Below are 21,579 nucleotides of genomic sequence, written 5' to 3' on the forward strand. Positions count from 1 at the left end.
GGAATTATGCATATGCACATTCAAGCTGGGGTTTTGGGTTTTTTTTCATAATTCTAGAGGAGGACAAACTAGAACTGTCCTTTAGGTAAAATTCCCCATTGGTCATCTCGGAAAGAGCAGCTTTACTTCTAGGCAGGTTATAAAGCCTCCAGCTTTGAACAGTGACACTGGCCCAGGCTGACAGAAACACACAGCCCTGCAAACCAGCAGCATTTCTGCTTTGACACGGGCTGCCAGGAGGCCAATCCAGCTAGCAAGCTCTCCAAGTGCAGGGAGAGCAGCCTGGCAGGGTGTTTAAGCATCTGATTTACAGACTGCATGCCATCCCTTTGAGGAGGACAGATCATCCAAGAAAACACAGTTTGAGTTCCCCAGGAGGGAAAGCTGGTGAAAGCTTTAGCACAAGGGTACTTGCTGAGAAATGAGGGTCCTGTGGAAAACATGCAGAGCATACCCATTTCACTCCTACACTGAGTGCCCATCCCCCTGTGTTTCTAAGAAAGCAAGGTAAAAGTAAGCTATGCTTTTAAAAATAATAAAAAAAGACATGTAGCACACATAATAAGAACACCACACCCTGAACATGTTGTTCCTCTAACATTTACAGTGAGCCCAAGGGACTGGGTGGTAAGCCAATGCCAATGAATCTGCCATCACTTTTGTAGCAGCAGGATGAGACGGGAAGGTCTGAAAGCCTGGATCCAAGCAGTACTCACTACAATTCAGCCTGCTGCTTTTCTCCTTTGAAAGGAGGGGGAATTGCTGCCTGGAACAGTGAACTCTGCCCAGCCAGTCAAATCCTGACACCTGCACGTGCGTCGGATCAGCTCTCAGACCACACGGGAGGAAGGGAGGGAGAGGAAGGGATGGAAGCTCACAGCTTCCTGAACGTATGCAACCCACCGCCCCTCCACAGCAATGTGTGCATTTTTCCCAGGGAAAGCTAGTTACCTGAGTCAGCTAAACTGAGAAGCTATGACAAGCCTTACCCATGTTCAGTAGTGTCTTCTTGGCGACTATTCCTAATGAAATCAATAGTCTAGTTGGGGGCTTAGCAAATACACCCACACTGTGGACTGTAGATGTCTCTTAGATCTGGGCATGGGCTGCCTGGACTGAAGGGAAGAGACACATCTCTCTCACCCTACAATAACCAGTAAATTGTAGACTGGGAGAGGAAGCACACCATGATTTATTATTGCCTGCACTAGCTGTAAGACATTCCCTACCCAGAAATAAAGGGCAGATGAAGAATGACCTGGGCTTCTGCAGTCTCTCAGACAACATTTCTCTTTGCTGTCACCTCTAAACGCATATCCTCAAAGTCTAAAGGCATATCCTTGCCTCAGAGCAGTAACTGCTGCATTATACTGCTCAGGATGGATATGAGCAGATTGCTCTAGCTCCTGCTAAACTGAAGTCACTCATCTCCTAAATAGCAGCAATTGCTAAGTACCACACTTTTCAAAAGGAGAAGAAAAGCTGAGTGCTTCTTTCCTTTCCATTTTTGGAACTGTACTGTAATCTGTGCAGCTACAGAACTGCAGTTGACACCAAAACACCCTTTGCAATGACTGGAGTAAGCAGCAAAAATATCCACTGAATTTTTGGAGTATCAGTCCTGACATTCTCCTCTCTTCTATGCCCACGTATCTGTAATCTTGCTTCCAAATCCTGAAACACAATGGAAACATTCCCTGGCTTAAAATCTTCTTTATTTAAGCACCTAAACTTTTAATTGTGCTTTGTAGATAGAGTTTAAAGATATATGGAAATTCTGCCAGATGTCCATAGCTAGCGGGTCAGCTGAGGAACAATTCAATCTAGAGGACTTAGCCTGGCTAATTACCCTTCTCACTTCTGCACACCTACTGATACAATTACATATTTAACTACACCAAACCAGACATTATACGTTACTGAACAGAACAGCATGAAGCTCTGAAATAAGATTTCATCATTCTCTTTTCCTTTGTGCAGCTTTATTTCAGGAGGAATGAGCTTGCAGATGAGCTGAAAAGTATTTCTTTTCTAAAGCACGTGCCTTTTTATTCCTGTCCAGTGAACAGAATATGGAATAAATTATATATACAAAATGGCAAGAGACACAAGGACTAGGTGGGATTTTTTTTTGTTTCTTGCAGTTATTATCCTCTGCAGCTTTAGATTGATATGCAATCAGAATAGAAATCTTTACTAGGAGAACAATATTAGGAGACGTGCTATAAGCAGAGCAGTCAAGTTTCAGTGCATTTTCAATCCAGTCGTTAACATCTGAATAAATACTTTCAGAAGCATTAAATGGAATGCTGCTTTCTTCAGTGTAACTTTTGATTGAAAACACAATTTAAAAGAAAAAAAAAACAACACTGAATTCCCTATCCAGACCATTCTTTTTAATTCACACTGAAAAGTTCCAGTCAATACTTACATCCAAATATACCAGCAATAAAGTAATTTTAAGACAATTTAAAGTAAGTACTTGATGTACTCATATACCTCATACATTATTTAAATACGCCCTAAAACCCAACAATTTGGTAAAAAGCATCCTGAAGTCATCTGCTACATTCTATGTGTCTAAGATATTAATAACAGCAACTGACAGCTAATGACAACATAATAATTTAAGTGCGTTGACAATTATTGACCTGAACGCACTTCAGAGAAATGTAAATGCCAGAGGAGAGTAGTTACAGCTCCATGAATAATGTGTGCCCTGGATTCTGACCATCAGCTTTGCTATTTCAGTTTTGTGACCTAAATCTCCCCCCCAGTCAGAAGAAAACAAAAAAAACCCAAACAAGAAATGTCTTACTTGCTCTGCCTTCTCCAGTGACTTTCTATCCGCCTGCAAAAACTGGCAGTTCTCTCTCGCCAGCTTCTGGACCAGCTCAATCCGTCCGATGTCATCTCTTCCCTGAAGCTTGCATAAAACTCCTGCCTTAAGGGTGGGAGAAAGAGCAAACAAATACTTAAATCCACAATCCCAGGACATGACACCGCCACAAATTTCAACCTTAAAAGAAATGCATCTGTTTTCTCATATTTGCGGTACTTCAGTGCTGCTTGCTGAACACAAACAAGTCGCTGCTTCCCAGGAAACAACTGGAGAGGAGTGGAGGCACATCTGAATCTCGAAATGTATCTACTTTGGAGGGAAGAAGGCAGGGCTAACTAAATCAACCGCTCCTCTGAGTGCAACTATCAGATATGCTGTGTTTTATTTGTTCCTGTCAGCCTGTTTCCTGTTACATAAGAGAACAAGAGCAAGAGGTTAAAAACTCATGGGAAAGTTAGCCAGGAACAGCTCTGGAAAAAGACTGAAGTGCAACAAAAGGCAGTCCTAAAAATAACAGGTTACAACTCCCTCTGCTCCCACCCCAACCATTTTTCACGTATGCAAGACTCAAAAGATAAGCTGTGTCACATTTATTTATTCCGTAAATAACAAATCAGTCTCTCTTGATTTTGTTTAGGGAAGAAAATTATATTTGCTTTAAAAGCTATTTTTTGGCTAATATTCTGACAGTTATTCAAGTTATGCTTGTAGTGTTTTGCCAAAACATTGAGCACTGGTTGTTTTCCAAAAATGCCGTATATATATATATAAAGATGGATTCATGCTTGCACGCAGGCGTAACAGAGACCCATTGCAAAGTTAGCTGATATGGGCTAAATTGCTCCCTGAAAAGTCAGTGGCTAATACCACTGTCCATGCTTTGCTTATAGATATAGCCTCTGCATAACTGAGACCTGGCGTGATGATACCACACAGCTTTTATTAGCCCAGGTGTTTCCTGTGGGAACAGCATATGCTTTGGGAGGGCCCATCATATGGCACAGCTATGGTATTAGACTTCAAAGACAATCTGCAAATAAACATTTTTACCCCACTTCCTCCACCATTTTCTTGCTACTATTCATCTTGAGTTTAAATGAATAGCTATCTACTCCAAAATTCACAACACTTCTTGTGAGTCAGGCCTAAAAGCTAAGGATGCCCTCCCTGACTGCTAACCCATTGTGCCATGCAGGCTCCAATTCTTCGGCCTTAAGAAATTCCTGCCCATGAAGGTATGAGAGTGCCCACCCAAACAGTCTGCTGGTTTCTCCAAGGAAGAGGGAAGTGGGGGGTTAAGATTTCTTCAGCTGAAGAAGAAAACAAATCCAGTTTATGAATAAGTGCTTTAATACTGATGGAAAAAATAGGCTTCACAACCAAGTACAAAGAGTCATCCTTACTGAATTCATTGAAATAAATTTGTACATGCCTACATTCTTCCAGTCTGGATGAAGACATCTCCTCACAAGCCTGTATCATATACTTCAGCTCCGGTGAAGGAAAGGATTTCAGATACAGCCTATACAGCCTGTACCCTGCATGCCCTCTGCTCTTCCTGAATCCAGCCTCCTGAGGAATCCAGTTTTCCCATGTGACTGGTTTGAAGGTCAGAAACCCACTGAGAACAGAAGGAATTGCATTGCCTAATCATAGAATCACAGAAGAGAATCACAGAATCAGCCAGGTTGGAAAAGGTCTCTGAGATCATCAAGTCCAACCCTTGATCCAACACCGCCGTGGTTACTAGACCATGGCACTAAGTGCCACATCCAGTCTCATCTTAAAAACCTCCAGGGACGGAGAATCCACCACTTCCCTGGGCAGCCCATTCCAATGCCTGATTACCCTCCCTGTAAAGAATTTTTTCCTAATATCTAACCTAAACCTCCCCTGGACGAGCTTAAGACCATGCCCTTTTGTCCTACCGCTGGCTGCCTGGGAGAAGAGACCAAATCCCACTTGGCTACAACCTCCTTTCAGGTAGTTGTAGAGGGTGATGAGGTGTCCCCTGAGTCTCCTCCAGACTAAACAACCCCAGCTCCCTCAGTCTCTCCTCACAGGACTTGTGCTCGAGTCCCTTCACCAGCCTCGTTGCTCTTCTCTGGACCTGCTCCAGCACCTCAACATCTTTCCTGAACTGAGGGGCCCAGAACTGGACACAGTACTCAAGGTGTGGCCTCACCAGTGCTGAGTATAGGGGAAGAATCACTTCCCTGCTCCTGCTGGCCACACTGTTTCTGATCCAGGCCAGGATGCCATTGGCCTTCTTGGCCATCTGGGCACACTGCTGGCTCATGTTCAGCTTCTTGTCAATCCAAACTCACAGGTCCCTTTCTGTCTGGCTACTGTCCAGCCACTCTGTTCCCAGCCTGTAGTGCTGCATGAGGTTGTTGTGGCCAAAGTGCAGGACCCAGCACTTGGCCTTGTTGAACCTCATCCCGCTGGAATCAGACCATCTCTCCAGCCTGTCCAGGTCCCTCTGCAGAGCCCTCCTGCCTTCCAGCTGATTGACACTCCCCTCAACTTAGTGTCATCTGCAAATTTGCTGATGATGGACTCAATTTCCTCATCTAAATCATCAATAAATATGTTAAACAGAACTGGGCTCAACACTGATCCCTGGGGGACACCACCAGTGACCGGCCACCAACTGGATGCAGCACCATTCACCATCACTCTCTGGGCCCGGCCCTCCAGCCAGTTCCTAACCCAGCACAGGGTGCCCCTGTCCAAGCCGTGGGCTGCCAGTTTTTCCAGGAGAATGCTGTGGGAGACAGTGTCAAAGGCTTTGCTGAAGTCCAGGTAGACCACATCCACAGCCTTCCCCTCATCCACCAGACAGGTCACCTGATCATAAAAGGAGATCAGGTTGGTCAGACAGGACCCGCCCTTCCTAAACCTGTGCTGGTTGGGTCTGATCCCTTGTCCATCCTGTAGGTGTTGTGTGATTGCACTTAGGATGATCTGCTTCATAACCTTGCCAGGCACTGAGGTCAGGCTGACAGGCCTGTAGTTACCCGGGTCCTCCTTCCGGCCCTTTTTGGGGATTGGTGTGACATTCGCCAACTTCCAATCATCTGGGACCTCCCCAGGGAGCCAGGACTGTTGGTAGAGGATGGAGAGTGGCTTGGTGAGCTCTCCCACCAGCTCCCTCATCACCCATGGGTGGATCCCATCTGGTCCCATAGACTTTGAGGATCCAAGTGGCTCAGCAAGTCACTAACTGTTTCCTTCTGGATTACAGGGGGGCTGTTCAGCTGCTTATCTCTGTCTACAAGCTCTAGAAGCCAGCTGTCCTTAGGACAACCTGTCTTACTGTTGAAAACTGAGGTAAAGAAGGTGTTAAATACCTCAGCCTTTTCCTCATCTTTGATAACTATGTTCCCACCCATGTCCAATAAAGAATGGAGGTTTTCCTTGCCCCTCCTTTTGCTACCGATGTATCTGTAGAAAGACTTTTTGTTATCCCTAACAGAAGTGGTTAGATTGAGTTCAAATTGGGCCTTCGTCTCTCTAATTTTCTTTCTACATGACCTAACTATATTCCCAAACTCTTCCTAAGTAGCCAGCCCTTTTTTTCATGATTGGTAGGCTCTCGAGGTCCTTACATTTTCTATGAGATTAGCTCCTTATCTTCTAAATCACAGACACTGGTTTGTAAATCAGTTCAGACACACCGTTATCACCTGCAGATCAGCACTAAGACTGATTTTATCAAATGTAGAAGAATATAGTGAACTAGTTGTCCAGACTTGTTTAACCAATACAGAAAAAGAGGTACTTAGGAAGAGAAATTTTTTTTACTCTACAGTAGACACTTAAAAATGGTCAAATCAGTTGTTTCCTAATATTCTGCTTATTCTCAAGGAATTTAAACAGGGAACCTAAGATTCGGAAGAAGTCTGATGTCTGTGCTTTGCAACACTTTGATGGCTTGGGGACATCAACTAGAGCCAAACCTGCTTTTTTCACAGCTGCAGGATGCTTCCAGCAGAGAGTGTTACATCTTGTGCTGTAACCTCACAGGCTTGTAGGCTAAGGATGACTCAAAGTCTTATGGCCCACTAGGGCTTTGAGACTATAAAGATTTAGAGTCTCTCTGGATCTGAGATCTTAGTACTGTGGAGGCACTTTTTACACCTTCGTCTTGTGCTGCCGTGGTTTAGGAATGGTACTCCCCAATTTAGTGTTCCCACTGTGACTCTCTAAACCACATGCCACTTGCTTACTCCTTCCCTTTCATCTCCCCCTCCCTCTCTGCAGTGAGATGGAAAGGAGAATTGAAGGCACAACAGGTAAAGATTTCAGGGTAAAATAAGAACAATTTACCAGAAACAGCAATGAGATACGAAAATGAACAGTAACAGCAACAATACTGACAGAGGGTACAAGAAACTAACAACTCCCACAGAAACTCTCCAACAATACACAATATCTGACTGCTCCCTCTGCCATGCTGCACTGACCTGAGTAAGCTCTAGGTCCTGGCCATGGTCATAGCTCCTCCTGGCTACTGCAAAAATTAACCCTGGAACCAGGACATGTGCCCAGACAAGGCAGACCATGACCTACGAGTGGCATGAGTCCCTTCTGAACAAGCATTTATTGATCTTCAGTGTATGAAGAAAAGCCCAATGGTTAAAGCCACTTACGTTACGAAGAAGGGGGACTTCAGTTTTGGGGTAACAGTTAGCTTCAGTAAATTCAAGGGGAAGCCAGTTGATATAATCTTTTTGGATTTCATTAAAGCTTTCGATACTGTCTCTCACAGGATCCTTCTGGACAAAATGTCCAGCACACAGCTGGACAGCACACATCATGCAGTGGGTGAGCAATTGGCTCACGAGTTGAACACAGAGGGTAATAGTGAATGGGGTGACATCAGACTGGTGACCTGTCACTAGTGGGGTTCCACAGGGCTCCATCTTAGGCCCTGTGCTCTTCAACATCTTCATTAATTACTTGGAAGCAGGACTGGAAGGGATATTAAGCAAGTTTGCAGATGACACTAAACTCAGAAGAGCTGTTGACTCCCTGGAAGGCGGGGAGGCCCTGCAGAGAGACCTCAACAAGTTACAGGACTGAGCAATTACCAACCATATGAAGTTCAAAAAGAGAAAGTGCCAGATTCTGCACCAGGGATGGGGTAACCCCGGATGTATAGACAGATGGGGGAATGAGATGCTGGAAAGCAGCAACAGAAAGGTACCTAGGGGTCCTGGTCTATGAGTCAGCAGTACCCTGGCAGCCATGAGGGCCAACTGCGTCTGGGGGGCATCAGGCAAAGCATCGCCAGCTGGTCGAGGGAGGGGATTGTCCCACTCTGCTCTGCACTGGAGTGGCCTCACCCTGAATACTGTATGCAGTTTTGGGCACTGTAATATAAGAAAGGTATTCAGCTACTGGAGAGTGTTTAAAGGAGGGCAATGAAGATGGTGAAGGGCCTTGAGGGGGAGCCGTATGAGGAGCAGATGAGGGCACTTGGTCTGTTCAATCTGGAGGAGGCTGAGGGGAGACCTCACTGCAGTTACAACTTCCTCGTGAGTGGAACAGGAGGGGCAAACCCTGATCTCTTCTCTGTGGTGAGCAGTGACAGGACCTGAGGGAATGGAACAAAGTTGTGTCAGAGGAGGTTTAGGTTGGATATTAGAAAAAGGTTCTTCACCCAGAGGGTGGCTGGGCACTGGAACAGGCTCCTCAGGGAAGTGGTCACAGCATCAAGGCTGTCAGAGTTCAAGGAGCATTTGGCTGATACTCTCAGGCACATGGTGTGACTCTTGGGGATGGTCCTGTGCAGGGATAAGGGTTGGAGTCGATGATCCTTGTGAGTCCCTTCCAATTCAGCATATTCTGTGATTCTGTGAACAGTCTGAACACATGGGTCTTGCTCTCTTTCACCACTTGCCCTCTGCCTGTGTTCACATAGAGCATATTACTGCCTTCCACATGGATGAGCATCCCAGGGAAGAAGTAACTCTAAATGCAAGCCCGTTAGCCCTGCCACAAATATGGTCTGTATTCAAATTGGCAATCTCATTGAAGAATCATATTGTTCTATTTCAAATAACCACCAAGTAGAGATACTACATTTTAACATGACCCCTTCTCTGCTAATAGTTCATTAACTGAAAGAATTGAAGAGAACATGAAAAAGAAATTATGTTATTGAGTTTCAAGAGGATAAAAAATTTCTCAGAGGGTTAAGGTATTATTAAATTAATTGTACATGCTTGCCTCTGGGAGTAAAGAATGCACTTGAAATACCAAAGGCTAAACATGTTTTTTCATAATTAAGAGGAAAGCTATGAATCCTTCCCTTTTAATTCTGATTTCCTCACTTATGTTGACTTTCCACTATAAATCTTTCTGCTAAATACTCCTAAGAAAACCTCCAGGTCAATTAAATAATTAATTGATGACAGTTTCTAAAAACTGGTTTGTAAGATGTTGACAGTTTCTGATTACTGGTCATTTTCACTTGTCAATATAAATACAATTTTCAAGTAACACTTTTGAAGCTGTTAGATAAAAGGGTAAAGTCAAGTCACCCTACTTGCAAAGTGCAACTTTGATTTTATTTTGTGCAGGAACATCCTCTCTAAAACCCTGCATGCCCAGATGTCCTTGCTTAGACCTGTAAGACACGTAGACCAGAGATACAAGTACTAACCTATGTGAAGGTGAAAATCACAAAGTTGCATAGTTTAACTGGCTTTAATTTAATGAATGATAAAAGAATGCAGGAACTTTATAGTAAGGCTTTACTACCATTCATGGCTCAAAATTACTATAATTAAATGTGTTTATGCGATATTTGAAATGAAATAAAAAAGTTTAACGGAAATTAAATCAAATTAGTCACTACTGAGGTCGAAAAAGTGAAGATGCTGATAACACTTCTTCTGTTTCAGCACATCCATTGGAAAATATTCCCTCTGCAAAGATCATAAATGAACATGGTAACAATGACATGGAGGTGAATTAAGACATCTCTAGGCAGACAGGATGGGATCTTTTATTTACATTGTTTACAGCACGCTCACTTTTAAAAATCCCCAAACCAAATTTTTTCCACACTTCTACCAGTTTTGTCAGCTAACTCCCATGTAAATCAAGCCTCTGTCCCAGAGCAGTGTTGAGAGTGGACACCACACTCTTCAACTCTGTTAAAGGTTTATGGTGATTTGGTTTTTTCCACCGTACCTCTATCTCCTTCTCTGGCTGGTGAAAACAACATAATTATTACTGGCTTCACCTCTGATCAACCCGAAAACTTAAAACCATATGCCACTGCCTCAAAAGATAGGATTGCTTGCTTTGCTCTAGTACCATACACAGTCTCACTAAAGTGAAAAAAATTATTCACTCCTTTGAAATAAAGTGTATTTGTTCTTCACTGGATGTCATTTTCGTGGCACTAACAAACAAATCTGAGCAACTACTACTCTGATAACACTTCTGCTCTCCTCCCAGTAGAGCACATGAATACTTTTGTTAACTGGTCATTTAGTAATTGTTAAATTTTAAATGTTTCATATTCTTTCAAATTTTAGAAGCTGGTTTCCAGTCAAATAAAAGCTGGGTGAATCAATATCCCAATAATAAATTCTTATAGGCTTTTATAATCAGTCCATGTATTTTTATTAGCTGGCTACTTAGGAGCTTTGAGCATGTGTTGTCAATGTCACAAATGGGAACAAACATTTTCAAAAAAACATAACTACAACAATCAAGTAGAACTAAGCATACATGAAATGCCCTACAAAAAAACCCAGAAAGTCAGATTTTTGGGGCAGTGAGGTCAGTATTTCCCCCTGGGTCTTTTCTATATCTCTGTAATGCACACCCAACCTCTACAAAACTGATCCTCAACCCTACACTGATGTGAATTAGGAATCAAAGTTGGGTAGCAAATTTTTCACATATTAGGGCTCCTACTACCCTTTTATTTTTTAGTAGATTTGAAACTGTGTGCAATTAAGAGAAGAGCAGGTCATTTCAAAAAATCATGTCTGAACGTGACTCTGAGAGTGTGCTAGAAAAGCCCAAGTACACACTGCTGCAATTGGCATGTCCACATGGTCCCAAGCCCTTCTGCCTGCACTCTCCAGGTGCCTGCCATGGCCCAGGTCTACTACCAGAGCTGACTGGGCTCACTGTGGTCGAGCCAGCCCCTACTTTTAGAAAGAAATAGGTACTGCTCACTTGGCTACATGGCTTGTACCCCTTCAGCTAGGTTTGGCCACAAACATCAGTGTAAATTCTGTCTTTCTTGCACACAACTTTTCAGTTTGGCAAGACGTTAGGGAGATAAACCAGTGACAGGAACTGCATATTGCATATAGGGGAAAGAGAAAAGGTGGCAAGGGAACATAACATTTGCAAGAGGAATAGAAGAAGAAAAAAACAGTCCAGACAGGGAAAAATCAGTTTTAAATTAAAAGCAATAATCAGTACCAGTACAATGAGCAATGCAGTTACCCTTGCACAGCTTGAATGCATGAACTAAATGACTGAATGAATTGCAGATTAATCAAATAATATTCACAAAATTAAAAAGGGTAAGCAATTCCACAATAAAGTACTCTAAAAAGCAGTTAAGTTTCTTCTGAGCAATATCTAGAAGTGTGCTTTGGTTGTAAATGAGGGCAGTTAGGCAAGGAAAAAAGAAGGTTGTTGCTTGCACTTGAATGACTAATAAGTATCCTCATTTCATTGCATGTCTACTTACAGTGATTAAAATTCAATCAAAATGTCATATGCCCTCGCCTCCTAAAACACATCTCATTTTACTTTCACATCTGGTATATGCTATGTGTATTATCTAAAAGAAGCAGAAAGATAGCTGAAGAATGCTGTCCAATTGCAACATCATGGGATTAATTCCCAGAATAATCATCAATCTTATTCTAAATAGCCACATAAAATGAGATCCAGCAGACTTTCTCCTTCCTACATGCTTGCTGTACAGAACAGTTCTTCAATTTGTAGATCTAAAAACATTCCCAAGACTCCATTAATCTTACACATTTACCTGTGCATCAGAGGTATCCTTGAGCTCTTCTAGTCCTCTTATTTCTTGACTGCTGTTTTCCTCATTTTGACAGATTGCTAAAATAAGAAAGAATACATTGGAAGCGGGCAGATTTAAATCACAAGAAGCAGCAAAGCAGCATGGCCCAGTTTAGATCAAAGAGGGTGACCATTCAAGAAACCTTGTTCAATCTTCAGCATTCTAGTTAACTCCTTGAGTGATTTTGGACAGATCCTGTTAAGGTGCACCTTATTGGGTTTAGACAAATGCTAAATACAGTATACTCTATTTTTCCCCAGGCAGTAAAATCCAGCACTAAATAGTTATATTCATGCTACTGTTAGTCCTGATAAAACTATGACATTTAAGGAAACTCCACTTTTCCATACATTGTAACAAGACCTCATGACTCATAAGGAATAAAAAAATCAGGTCTCCCTTTGCTTCCATTATATTGCACAACATCAATTCAGACTAAACAAAATAAAGCAAATTTATCCCTCACCTCAGACTTGGAAAATTCTTCGTAAGCAAAGTGATCTCAATCTCAACAAACACCACGACTACCCATGAGAGTCATCTCCAGAAATAAATGGTAGCAGAAGATGTTCTACTGAAAGTTCTTTGCTGCTGGCATAATCGGAGAAACCAGTAACCTCGCTCAATTAACATAACTTAAACCACTTAACATCAGCAAATTTTGCCAGACTTTAAAAAAAAATTTTGTATCAAACTTGTAATCCCCAGAAGGGTCAAAACCAGACTGAGCAGTTCACCTAGCTAGAAAAACAAGGAACCTCTTTTGAAGGGACCACTCAGTCTTCTGTCTTGCAAACAGCTCCAACTATTAACATTTTTGCTACCTATATCCCATGATACCCTTTCAGTCAACACACCCACACGCTGTATTTTGTGGGACATTAAGCCCTAAGACACTCTGAAATGTGATACATGGTAGGTTAGAAGCGTCAGAGCTGATGAAACACATGAAAAGTGACTTTACACTGTACTCATTTACTTAGAAGAACCATACTCAAATATTGTCAATCTTGAGTACATATTGAATGATTTCCTGGTGTAGCCACAGCAGTTGTGACACCAAAAGTGTCCTTGAAGTGGTAGAGCTGCCAAATCCACTTCCTAAAAAACACCAGGCTCATGGCTTTGAGGGATGAGTAGGAAGACTGAGCTAGTGTGATTCCTCCTGCCTATCTCCTCTCTCCTTCACCCCTGCGCACCTGAGCTGGTTGTCACAGCCCACAGCACAGTGTTTTCAGACAAGGATCACCAGTGGGGTTTTGCCTTAAAACTGTCTGTGAGCTGAGGCAGCCCAGGATTTGATTGATGAACAAATCAGCTGTTGAAGGAGTAGGAGAAGGGCTGGCAGGTAGCAGTGTTTCCTTGACCAGGCACCCTCAGCTACACTCTTCTAAGCCCTCAGACTGAATCTTTAGACATGCAAACAGCTTACCATGGCCTAGCTAATACATGTAACGTGAACCTTGAGGTTCAGTTTGGTGCGTCTGCTTGGGTGCTCTGGGGCTGCTGCAGACAAAAACCAGCCTAACATTTACGCAGTATCCAGCAACTTAGAAGAAAAGTAACTTTGGAGTGTTCTTGACCTCCAAAATAAAGCATATGGATTTATTTTCTTTTTCTGTGGATTTCTGCTGATACTGCAATGCCATAGAGGATATAATTTTCATTCTTCCCCAACAGTTATGCTGTCCAAAAAAAAAAAAAGTAATAAAAATGTAATTATAAAAGGGTAAATAAGTAATTTTGTCAATACAGTTTATTCCATGCAGAGATCTTTTTAAATCCATTATCAAAGGAAAACAGAGCTCTGATATAAATCTTCACCACTGGGTTTGCACATATCACTTTACCAGCTAACCCCTGAAATTCAAGGTGGTTGCTGAAAACACAGGGTCAGACTACAGCTATAACAGAAAGCTCGTATAAGAGGTATTAGATCCCAGAAGCATATAAAGCTAGGCAAAATCAAAATGTGCTTGAAGTATTGTGGCATATCCATGCCCCAGTATGAGAGATAAAATACGGTTTTTTATATATCGGCATATCGCAGAGTTGTAGAATATCCAAGTTCCAAATGGGACTGGGTGTCAGGGTCTTTTTTGGCTGGATAAGGGAAATATAAAAGTTCCTAAAAATTAAAATCTTTCAGGGTCATGTGGAAATTTTGTACACAGGGGTTTCTTCTCTCTCTTTGGGCTAAGAACAAAGGAAGATCCATCATTTTTGACAGAGGATGCCTTGCAGCCAATTGGAAGGAAGGGAAAGTCCCTTTTCAGAGAAAAGAAACCTTTTTAGGCAAAAATGAATATATAAAACTTATCTGAAAAGGGTGGGATTTTGTGAAACTATAAAATGTATGGAATTTAAACCCAAAGGGTCTTTTTCCCCAGAAACTCGGTGAGAGAAAGACCCAGTGCACTGAATAAATCCTTTCCTTCATGAGTTTATGCCATCTTTCTAAATTTAAAACAGGAATTTTTTCTCACACCAGCTTGGAAAAAGAACAACCCAATGACACAATAACTAGTGGGATGGCCTGAACAGTCATGTGTGGCCCCTGCTTTCCTAGTGCAGGTCAGGGTTTCCAAAGGCAACATACTCCATCCAACCAGGGTGGGGGCTCTGTGCACTCCCTTCCCTTGTAACCCACCTCCCAGCCATCCTCCCCAAGAGCTGCCTCATCCTCTTGCACACTCCCACATGTGCATGACCCTGTTCTACCCACTGCCACTGTGAGAAACATAAAGTGTTCAGGACATCCCTTTGCCAAACGCTAGTCAGAACAACCTGCATGAGAGAGGAATGTTGCAATGCCAGAAGGCACTAACAAAAGCTAAAAATTGGTTGGTTGAGCAATTGCTCAAAATGTTAAGTCTGAGGCTGCGTTAGCAGGAACACATTTCCCCAGCCCTCCTTTCAATTTTCTGATTTCTCCTAAAATCAATTTGCTGCAGCCATGATGGGCAAAATATCCCCACAGACTCTGGCTATTAATCACAGCATTTAAAGGAGTGGCACCTTGCATCCAGGTTTAAGTGATTTACATTGATCCAGCCAGCTTTTCCAACAAGGCTGAGCAGATGGGCGCCCTGTAAATAGCTGTGCCAGGGGAAAAGGTTAGTGGCTGCCAATTGGCTTCTTGCCACAGGCCTCTGTTACAAGTGTCCCCTTCCCTGCCCAGGGCGAATGCAAACACCCCAGAACATCTTCAACCAAAGTAAACAGGCAGGCATTCAAGGAGCAGCACCGTGCTGAGGGGATGGTATCTCACGGGGGAGCTAATGACAAGAAAGACAAGCAGCAAACACCCGGAATAGAGGGCAGTAATAGCTCTTACCTGGCACAAAGGGAAAGAGGGTACATGTTCATGACCCCCAGTGAACACAGGTATCCTTGGGTGTTAAACAATTTTAGTATGAGCAATTTTAAAGATGAAGAGAAAATGACCCCAGGTTAGGGTGCACCCTAAGTTAATACCTTAAAAAAAAAAAAAGAAATAATGGTTTATATCACCAATTTAATAGCTCAATTCTAAAAAACCTGAAGAAGTTTCTAATTCAGCTCTCCTAACCCAGCTTTCCTTGGCTTCAATGTTGTTTAGACTGTGTAAGGAATGTAGAAAAGAATCAGTAAATATTTTCTTAAAGGAAAGAAAAAAGTCCCAGATGTCACACTGATGTCCTTGCAGCTCTCTTGGGAAAGTGGGAGCAGTTGGTGTCTTTCTTATGAAATTTCCATCACAAACTTGATTTTTGTGACGTCCTTGCCTCTTATCCAAACCCATAAGAACCAGCCACAACTGAACTATTTAACTACACCCAGAGAGCAATACTCAAGGAATCACACCACTTCACACTTTTTTCCATCAGAAGAACACAGTCCCTTAAAGGCTGAAGTGGCCACACCAACAAGCAACAACCCTTAATTATATTTTCTTGGTTTCTGTAGGAAAAGCTTCCTATGTGCTTCATCTATAAAACAGGAAGAACACATTCCCTGAAATATTCTAGTGTATTTAGAAATTTATGTTACTGGGGATCATCACACGTGTAAGAAATCGACTGCAGTATTTCTATACCCTTTGTGCCTCCTAACCCCATAACAACTCACAGACACCCCTTGAGCTGGCCCAGGTGCTGCCCTCACAGGCTATTGTGCATGCAACACAAGTTCTGTCATAAAATACAAGAATTCAAGGATAATTTCCCACTTACTGTTAGTTGGCCATTTATTGTTTTAATAAAAAAGTTCTGCCATCGCAAATTCAAGCATAGGAAAAGTGAGCGGAAACTTAGGGTGGGATGGGAAAGTATTTCACAGGCAAGTGTTGATTCTGGAACTGTTCATACAAAAAACTTGTGAACTTTGGAGCTGAGCCAAACGTTTCCTTCTCTGCCAGCATAAATCCAGCTTTGCTCCCTGATACAAACATCCCAGCATGTTTTACAAAGCAGCAGCAACAGGGAAAGGCAAAGATGGTTTACCCTGATCTATATGTATCTATTAAACGTTATGTTTGGGTTCAGGCTTGAGACCAGAGACAGGAAAAAAAATGCAAACAAATAGAGTGACCAATTCCCTTTCTACCTGCAGCATTTCTCCTTCTTTGGAAGAAAGGTCACCACGTATGAAAGAAAAAGATGTCAAACCAGTAACAGCTTGCTAATGTGCAGTTCAAATGTATCCTTTTGCAAATCAGCCAAGGGAATTCAGGATGTTGACTTTTTAAGGTCACTTAAGGATCACAAGGGCCATCATCCAATCTAAGTTCCTTGTGCCCCCACAGACCAGAGATGAGATTTTGCTAGCAGATTCTTCTGTAAACGAATGTTGGAACAGAGAGTTCTTCTGGGGGGAGAGCCTTGTCCTTTAGTAATCCCATTTCATCTCAATAAATCAGCAGAAAAAAATAACGAAGAAATAAGAAACAAAAGTAAATCATTTTATACCAGCTATATCAGCAGAATCGGCCATCACCTGGGAGTGTTAAAGGAAAGGGAAAGTAACCATTGCTCACACTGGAACCAACCAACAGTGCTCCCTGGCTTTTACAGCCACACCACAAATTTAATGTAGATTTAAGGCATTGGAAAGACTTTGTCTTCTTCAGCAACATGGAGCATTACAGGCATGCTACGCATGCTAGGCAGACTGGCATGCAGTGAAGGTCACAACAACCACCAGCAGCACTACGGACCTTCTCCTGCCTATGGAAGAATCTGCCAGGGCTACTCGCAGAGCAGAGCCTCCATGATACACTGTTCTGTATGCCACCAAATCTGAAGGTAAATTAATCACATTGATAAGTAAGATTTTAAAGTCATAAAATAATACAATGCACATTAATTAATTTTAATACTTTGTCTTGCTAAACATAGCAGAATCATATACCTAACTGAAAGTGGGAAGGACACTTAAAAAAAAAATCCACACATAAACCAACTCCTGGAACCCACAGTATTGCAGTCTTCCCAGAGGCTTTGCTGTATTGTGCTTTCTTCCTTTTCTATAAATGAAATTTCTCCTTTCTACCCCTTCTGGCTGCAAAGATAACCTTCACAGCACAAACCAAGGTACTAGCGTCATTCTGCTACTGCAGCCAGCCAGACTGGAACAATAACACCAGGAGAGGTGTGAACTTCCTCCCTTTGGCTTAATAGGGTGTTAACTGTGAAAGATAATTATTTAAATGTTTAAGAGAGGACTATCATCACAGTTAACCATTTTGCTGCTGAACAGCAGGCAGGGACATCTGTCCATCTCCAAGCAACTGGGTGGCATCCATTCCAGAAAGCCAACTTGGCCCCCCATCACTGCTGGCTGTCCCACATCTCCAGTACTGACTACTCTCTCTCTGTGCTACCATAAGGCATTTGGGACTTGTGGATTGGCAAAGGATTACTATTGATCTGGCTCGGTTTGATGAACTGGTTGAGAACAGAACATAGGCAGCAGGCAGGGGACAGGGCACCCCTCAAGCTACAGTTGCTGCGAGAACCCTTGTGCCACACAACTTCCAGCTTCAGTCCTTGAGCTCGCTGTGAAGCCCACTGCACAACCAGGACTGACTGCCTTTTGGGGACAGTGAGCCCATAAACCCCCTCAGCAGACATGCAGTTTGCCTCTGCACTGCCCTAGGCTGCTCCTAAGTCTTAACTTGCTTAGCCCATTGCAAATCCTCAGGCATAGCCTTGGTAGCAGCCTGATCATGTGGGATACCAGCTGTACCAACACTGCCAGGCTCACCTGCCCCAAAGCTGCTCCAGAGCTAGCTCTGTTCAACATACAAAGCTTGGTCATCCCTTAGGCTACATCACTCATTTCTCAGTGATGCTACTTCATTTCAAATGAGGATGTTAATTTATTATTTAGTGTTGTTCTTTAACCTGCTAACATCCTAGAATATCAAACGACTCTGGCCTTTGTAAGATTTCAATCCTTTCAGTACTTTGTGATCAAAATTCATATAAGAATCTCTTTTTTCTAGCCAGTAAGTAAAAGGCATCTACATGCTCTCTACAGATAAGAGAGCATACCACCTTGGAAGAGGTAAAGAGCCTATTTCTGAACAGGAGAACTTTGTTTATTTGACAAGGCAACCGATTTTCATTGCCTCATCCCTGCAGGATGATTATACCCTGGGTTTTTTTCTGTCCCTGTCAAACCAACACTGCTGAAAAGACCTCAGGAATCTGCAAGAATATTCCCCTGGGGAAGGCTCCAGAATTGCCAGCAGCCTGCACCAGTTGATTTATTGTCAGCTGCTAGGAAGCTCACAACTTCTAGCGTTCTTATCTCCCGAATTTTTTGAGAGGCATGCTTCTCTTCTGGTTTGTTTTCTCGGTTTTTGGGGGGTTGTTTGTTTGCTTGGTTGGTTTTGGTTTGTTGTTGTTTTTTCCAAAGGAAGCTGTTGGCATGAATCTTAAAGAAAAAAACAGTACCCCCCCCCCTTTTTAAAGTCACATAACTCTAAGCTAATTTCATGAGTTTTGAAAACTTTACTATTATTTTGAACAATGGAGTTTGTGGTATCTGTTGTTATTCTTTGTGGAGGGTATACAGGAAGCTCTAGAGAGACTGGTTACTATGGCAGCTCTGAGCTGTTTGACAGTGTTATAATGTTTGCTGATGCTTATTAATTTATCAGAGTGGAAAAAAAATGAATAGCTCATAGTGACACCACTGGGGAAACTAAAAGCCAGATCCTCTAGGCTACATAAAGCACTAGTGCTGAGCAATGGAAAGGAAGATGAGCAGCCAGTAAACGCTTTGCAAACCTCAGATTTTGGGGACCATTTTAGACCAGACCATGTCCTCGTGTATGCTCCTGCATTTTCCAAGTTCTGTTTCCAAATTAAAGGGGGAAAACTAACAAGCACTGAGTATCCCTGAAATCCCCAAAAGCTCCATATAAAAGACAGTGATAATCCCAAGAACAAAACCCTCCAACTGAGAATTGGTTCCTTATTTACCATGAAACTGTAATCTTTTCTCAGAAATTACTGAAAAGAGAAAGCTTTTTAAGCTCATCCTTTACATGTTTCCCTTTATTAGTAATACAAAAATTGCCTTTGAGCTTTCTCATTCCTTCCCACTATTTCTGCATATATATATGCAAATTATCGTACAGATTCCCCTTCACTGAATACACTACATATCTCTGAAACATTTGGCAGACCCCTGGGGGGTGTTGCCCAGACAGCTGTGCAATCAGCTGAGTAAATCAGCTAATTAAAGAAACAAAGAAAATGCAAAAATCATTAAAGACAGACTCTGGCTTACATCATTGTTCAGCACCTCTGTATCTAAAAAAGCACAGCAAGCACCAAGCACAGGACAGAATAAAGATGCAATCGGTGAATGAACTATTGCACAAGTGACAATGATGACATTTTCTCTCAAATACTAATCTGGGATTCTACGATATTTATGCTTTGTGGTTTAAATCAATTTAACATAAATTACTCCAGCATTTTATTTTACAATTACAAAAGAGTGAAGTGTAATGTTGGTCTCATAACTGATTTCTGTATGTAAAGAATGGTCATTAACTTCTGCTTGACCTTAGGTGTAGAACTAATATTGAATTTGCACAGAGGAACTCATTATGCTGGTTTAGTTTCCATGCAGAAAAATAAGTTCCCAAGGGTCTCAGTGCTACAGGCCATTTCTCAGATCTCAAAAGAGGAAACAGGACTCCCAAAAATGATGCAAAACCATTTCCTCTCATTGCAGAGTTTATCAAAAGGAACAGATAACAGCAAGGGTCGGAATCTGCCATCTAAGCAGAGCAAAGCCAGTGTGGTAAGAAAGGAGGCTGACAGATGTAGATTTGGTCTTGCTGATCCACATACAATTAAGGTGCCATTCCTTCCCACTGCAGCTGTATGACCACAGGAAGGACAAATCTCAGTTTAAACGAGGCTCAGGTCTGCCTACAGTATATAGAGATGGTAAATTAAAAAATTAGTGTACCAAGTAAAGCCACCTGTATTTCCCAGCTCAGTCATATAACGCTCGCTATTCTTTTCACATTATTGTACAACTGGTTTTGTTAGGAACTCCTATTTATTTTATTTATCAGAACTGAAGCCTTTCATCTGGCTTTGAAGGGCCATATTTCACCCAAGGTAGTGGTGCATTAGAAGAACATAATTTGTAAAACACCTCTGGCTAAACAAAGGAGGTATTTTTTAATAGAGAATCAACTACTGTTGATTCATGTGGCCAGAGGAGGTTTGGTTTCCAATGCCTGACCCTTTGTGATGCGTACAAAGATGAAGACACATTTTACACCCACTTTGTGAACATATGAAGTCCTATTTTTTATCAAGGGAAAAAAAATTGAAAATGACATGCAAACACTCCAGGATTACTACAGGAACAGATAAAAGCAATTTTTTGTACCAATAGCAGCCCAAGAAAAACCATTTAATGGCTGAATGCAGGAAGTTTTAATTTTACCCAGTACTTTTGAACATTTGTTCTCATGTGCATGATATTTAAAATTTTTTTTAAAACATCACATGGCAGTGAATGTATCTATAGCCGTGTTGCCTGAAACAAGATGATGGAAGGATGGAGAGGAGCCCATTATGTGATCAGAGAATGATTGCTGGGAACAGATCAAACCAGGAGGTAAGGGCAGTTGCGGAGCAGGCTGGTGCAAAGTGAAACATTGCTCTATATTTCATGGAAACACCTCCCAGGCATTGCCAGGAAAGGAGCAGGAAACAAAGAGGACTTTGAATAAATAAATTCTGTGAACTCACTGTAAATGCCTTTTGAAAAACCCTAGCAAAAAAATCACTCACCTAGAAGATGGCTTTTTTTTGGCACAACTGCCGTCTTTCCCACCGTACTGTGCTAACTCTTTTTGCATATGTGCAAAATATCTTTCACCTATGCAGCTATTCTGCATTGCTCATTTCTTCTATGTGAGGACCTTATAGATCACACAGAAAAAACTACACACAAAGTTCTACAAGAACTGCAAAAACAAAACCAAAAACTGCCAAAATCCCCCTCATCATAATTCCCACCAGAGATCTCTTTTCTTTCTTTTTCCAAGACTCAGAGTCCATTCTGCTTTATATCAGCTACTGAATACACACAGGCTGTCAAGTATTATTGTGTAGTCCTTTCACTGATTTTGTCCAGG

The 21,579-nt window shown here is 42.1% G+C and overlaps 1 protein-coding gene across 1 annotated transcript in view; it reads right to left on the reverse strand.

The window, feature by feature from the left end:
- RAPGEF5 (Rap guanine nucleotide exchange factor 5) overlaps positions 1 to 21,579 on the reverse strand; it is a 164,003-nt gene that overhangs the window by 90,099 nt on the left and 52,325 nt on the right. The window contains exons 8-9 of the mRNA XM_027639132.1: positions 11,880 to 11,956; positions 2,819 to 2,944 (exon numbers count right to left, since the gene is read on the reverse strand). Coding sequence (XP_027494933.1) covers positions 2,819 to 2,944; positions 11,880 to 11,956 — 203 coding nt within the window. The remainder of the gene's footprint in view (positions 1 to 2,818; positions 2,945 to 11,879; positions 11,957 to 21,579) is intronic.

Source organism: Corapipo altera, unplaced genomic scaffold (genome assembly GCF_003945725.1).
Source record: "Corapipo altera isolate COAL_440 unplaced genomic scaffold, ASM394572v1 44, whole genome shotgun sequence".
Lineage (NCBI taxonomy): Eukaryota > Metazoa > Chordata > Aves > Passeriformes > Pipridae > Corapipo > Corapipo altera.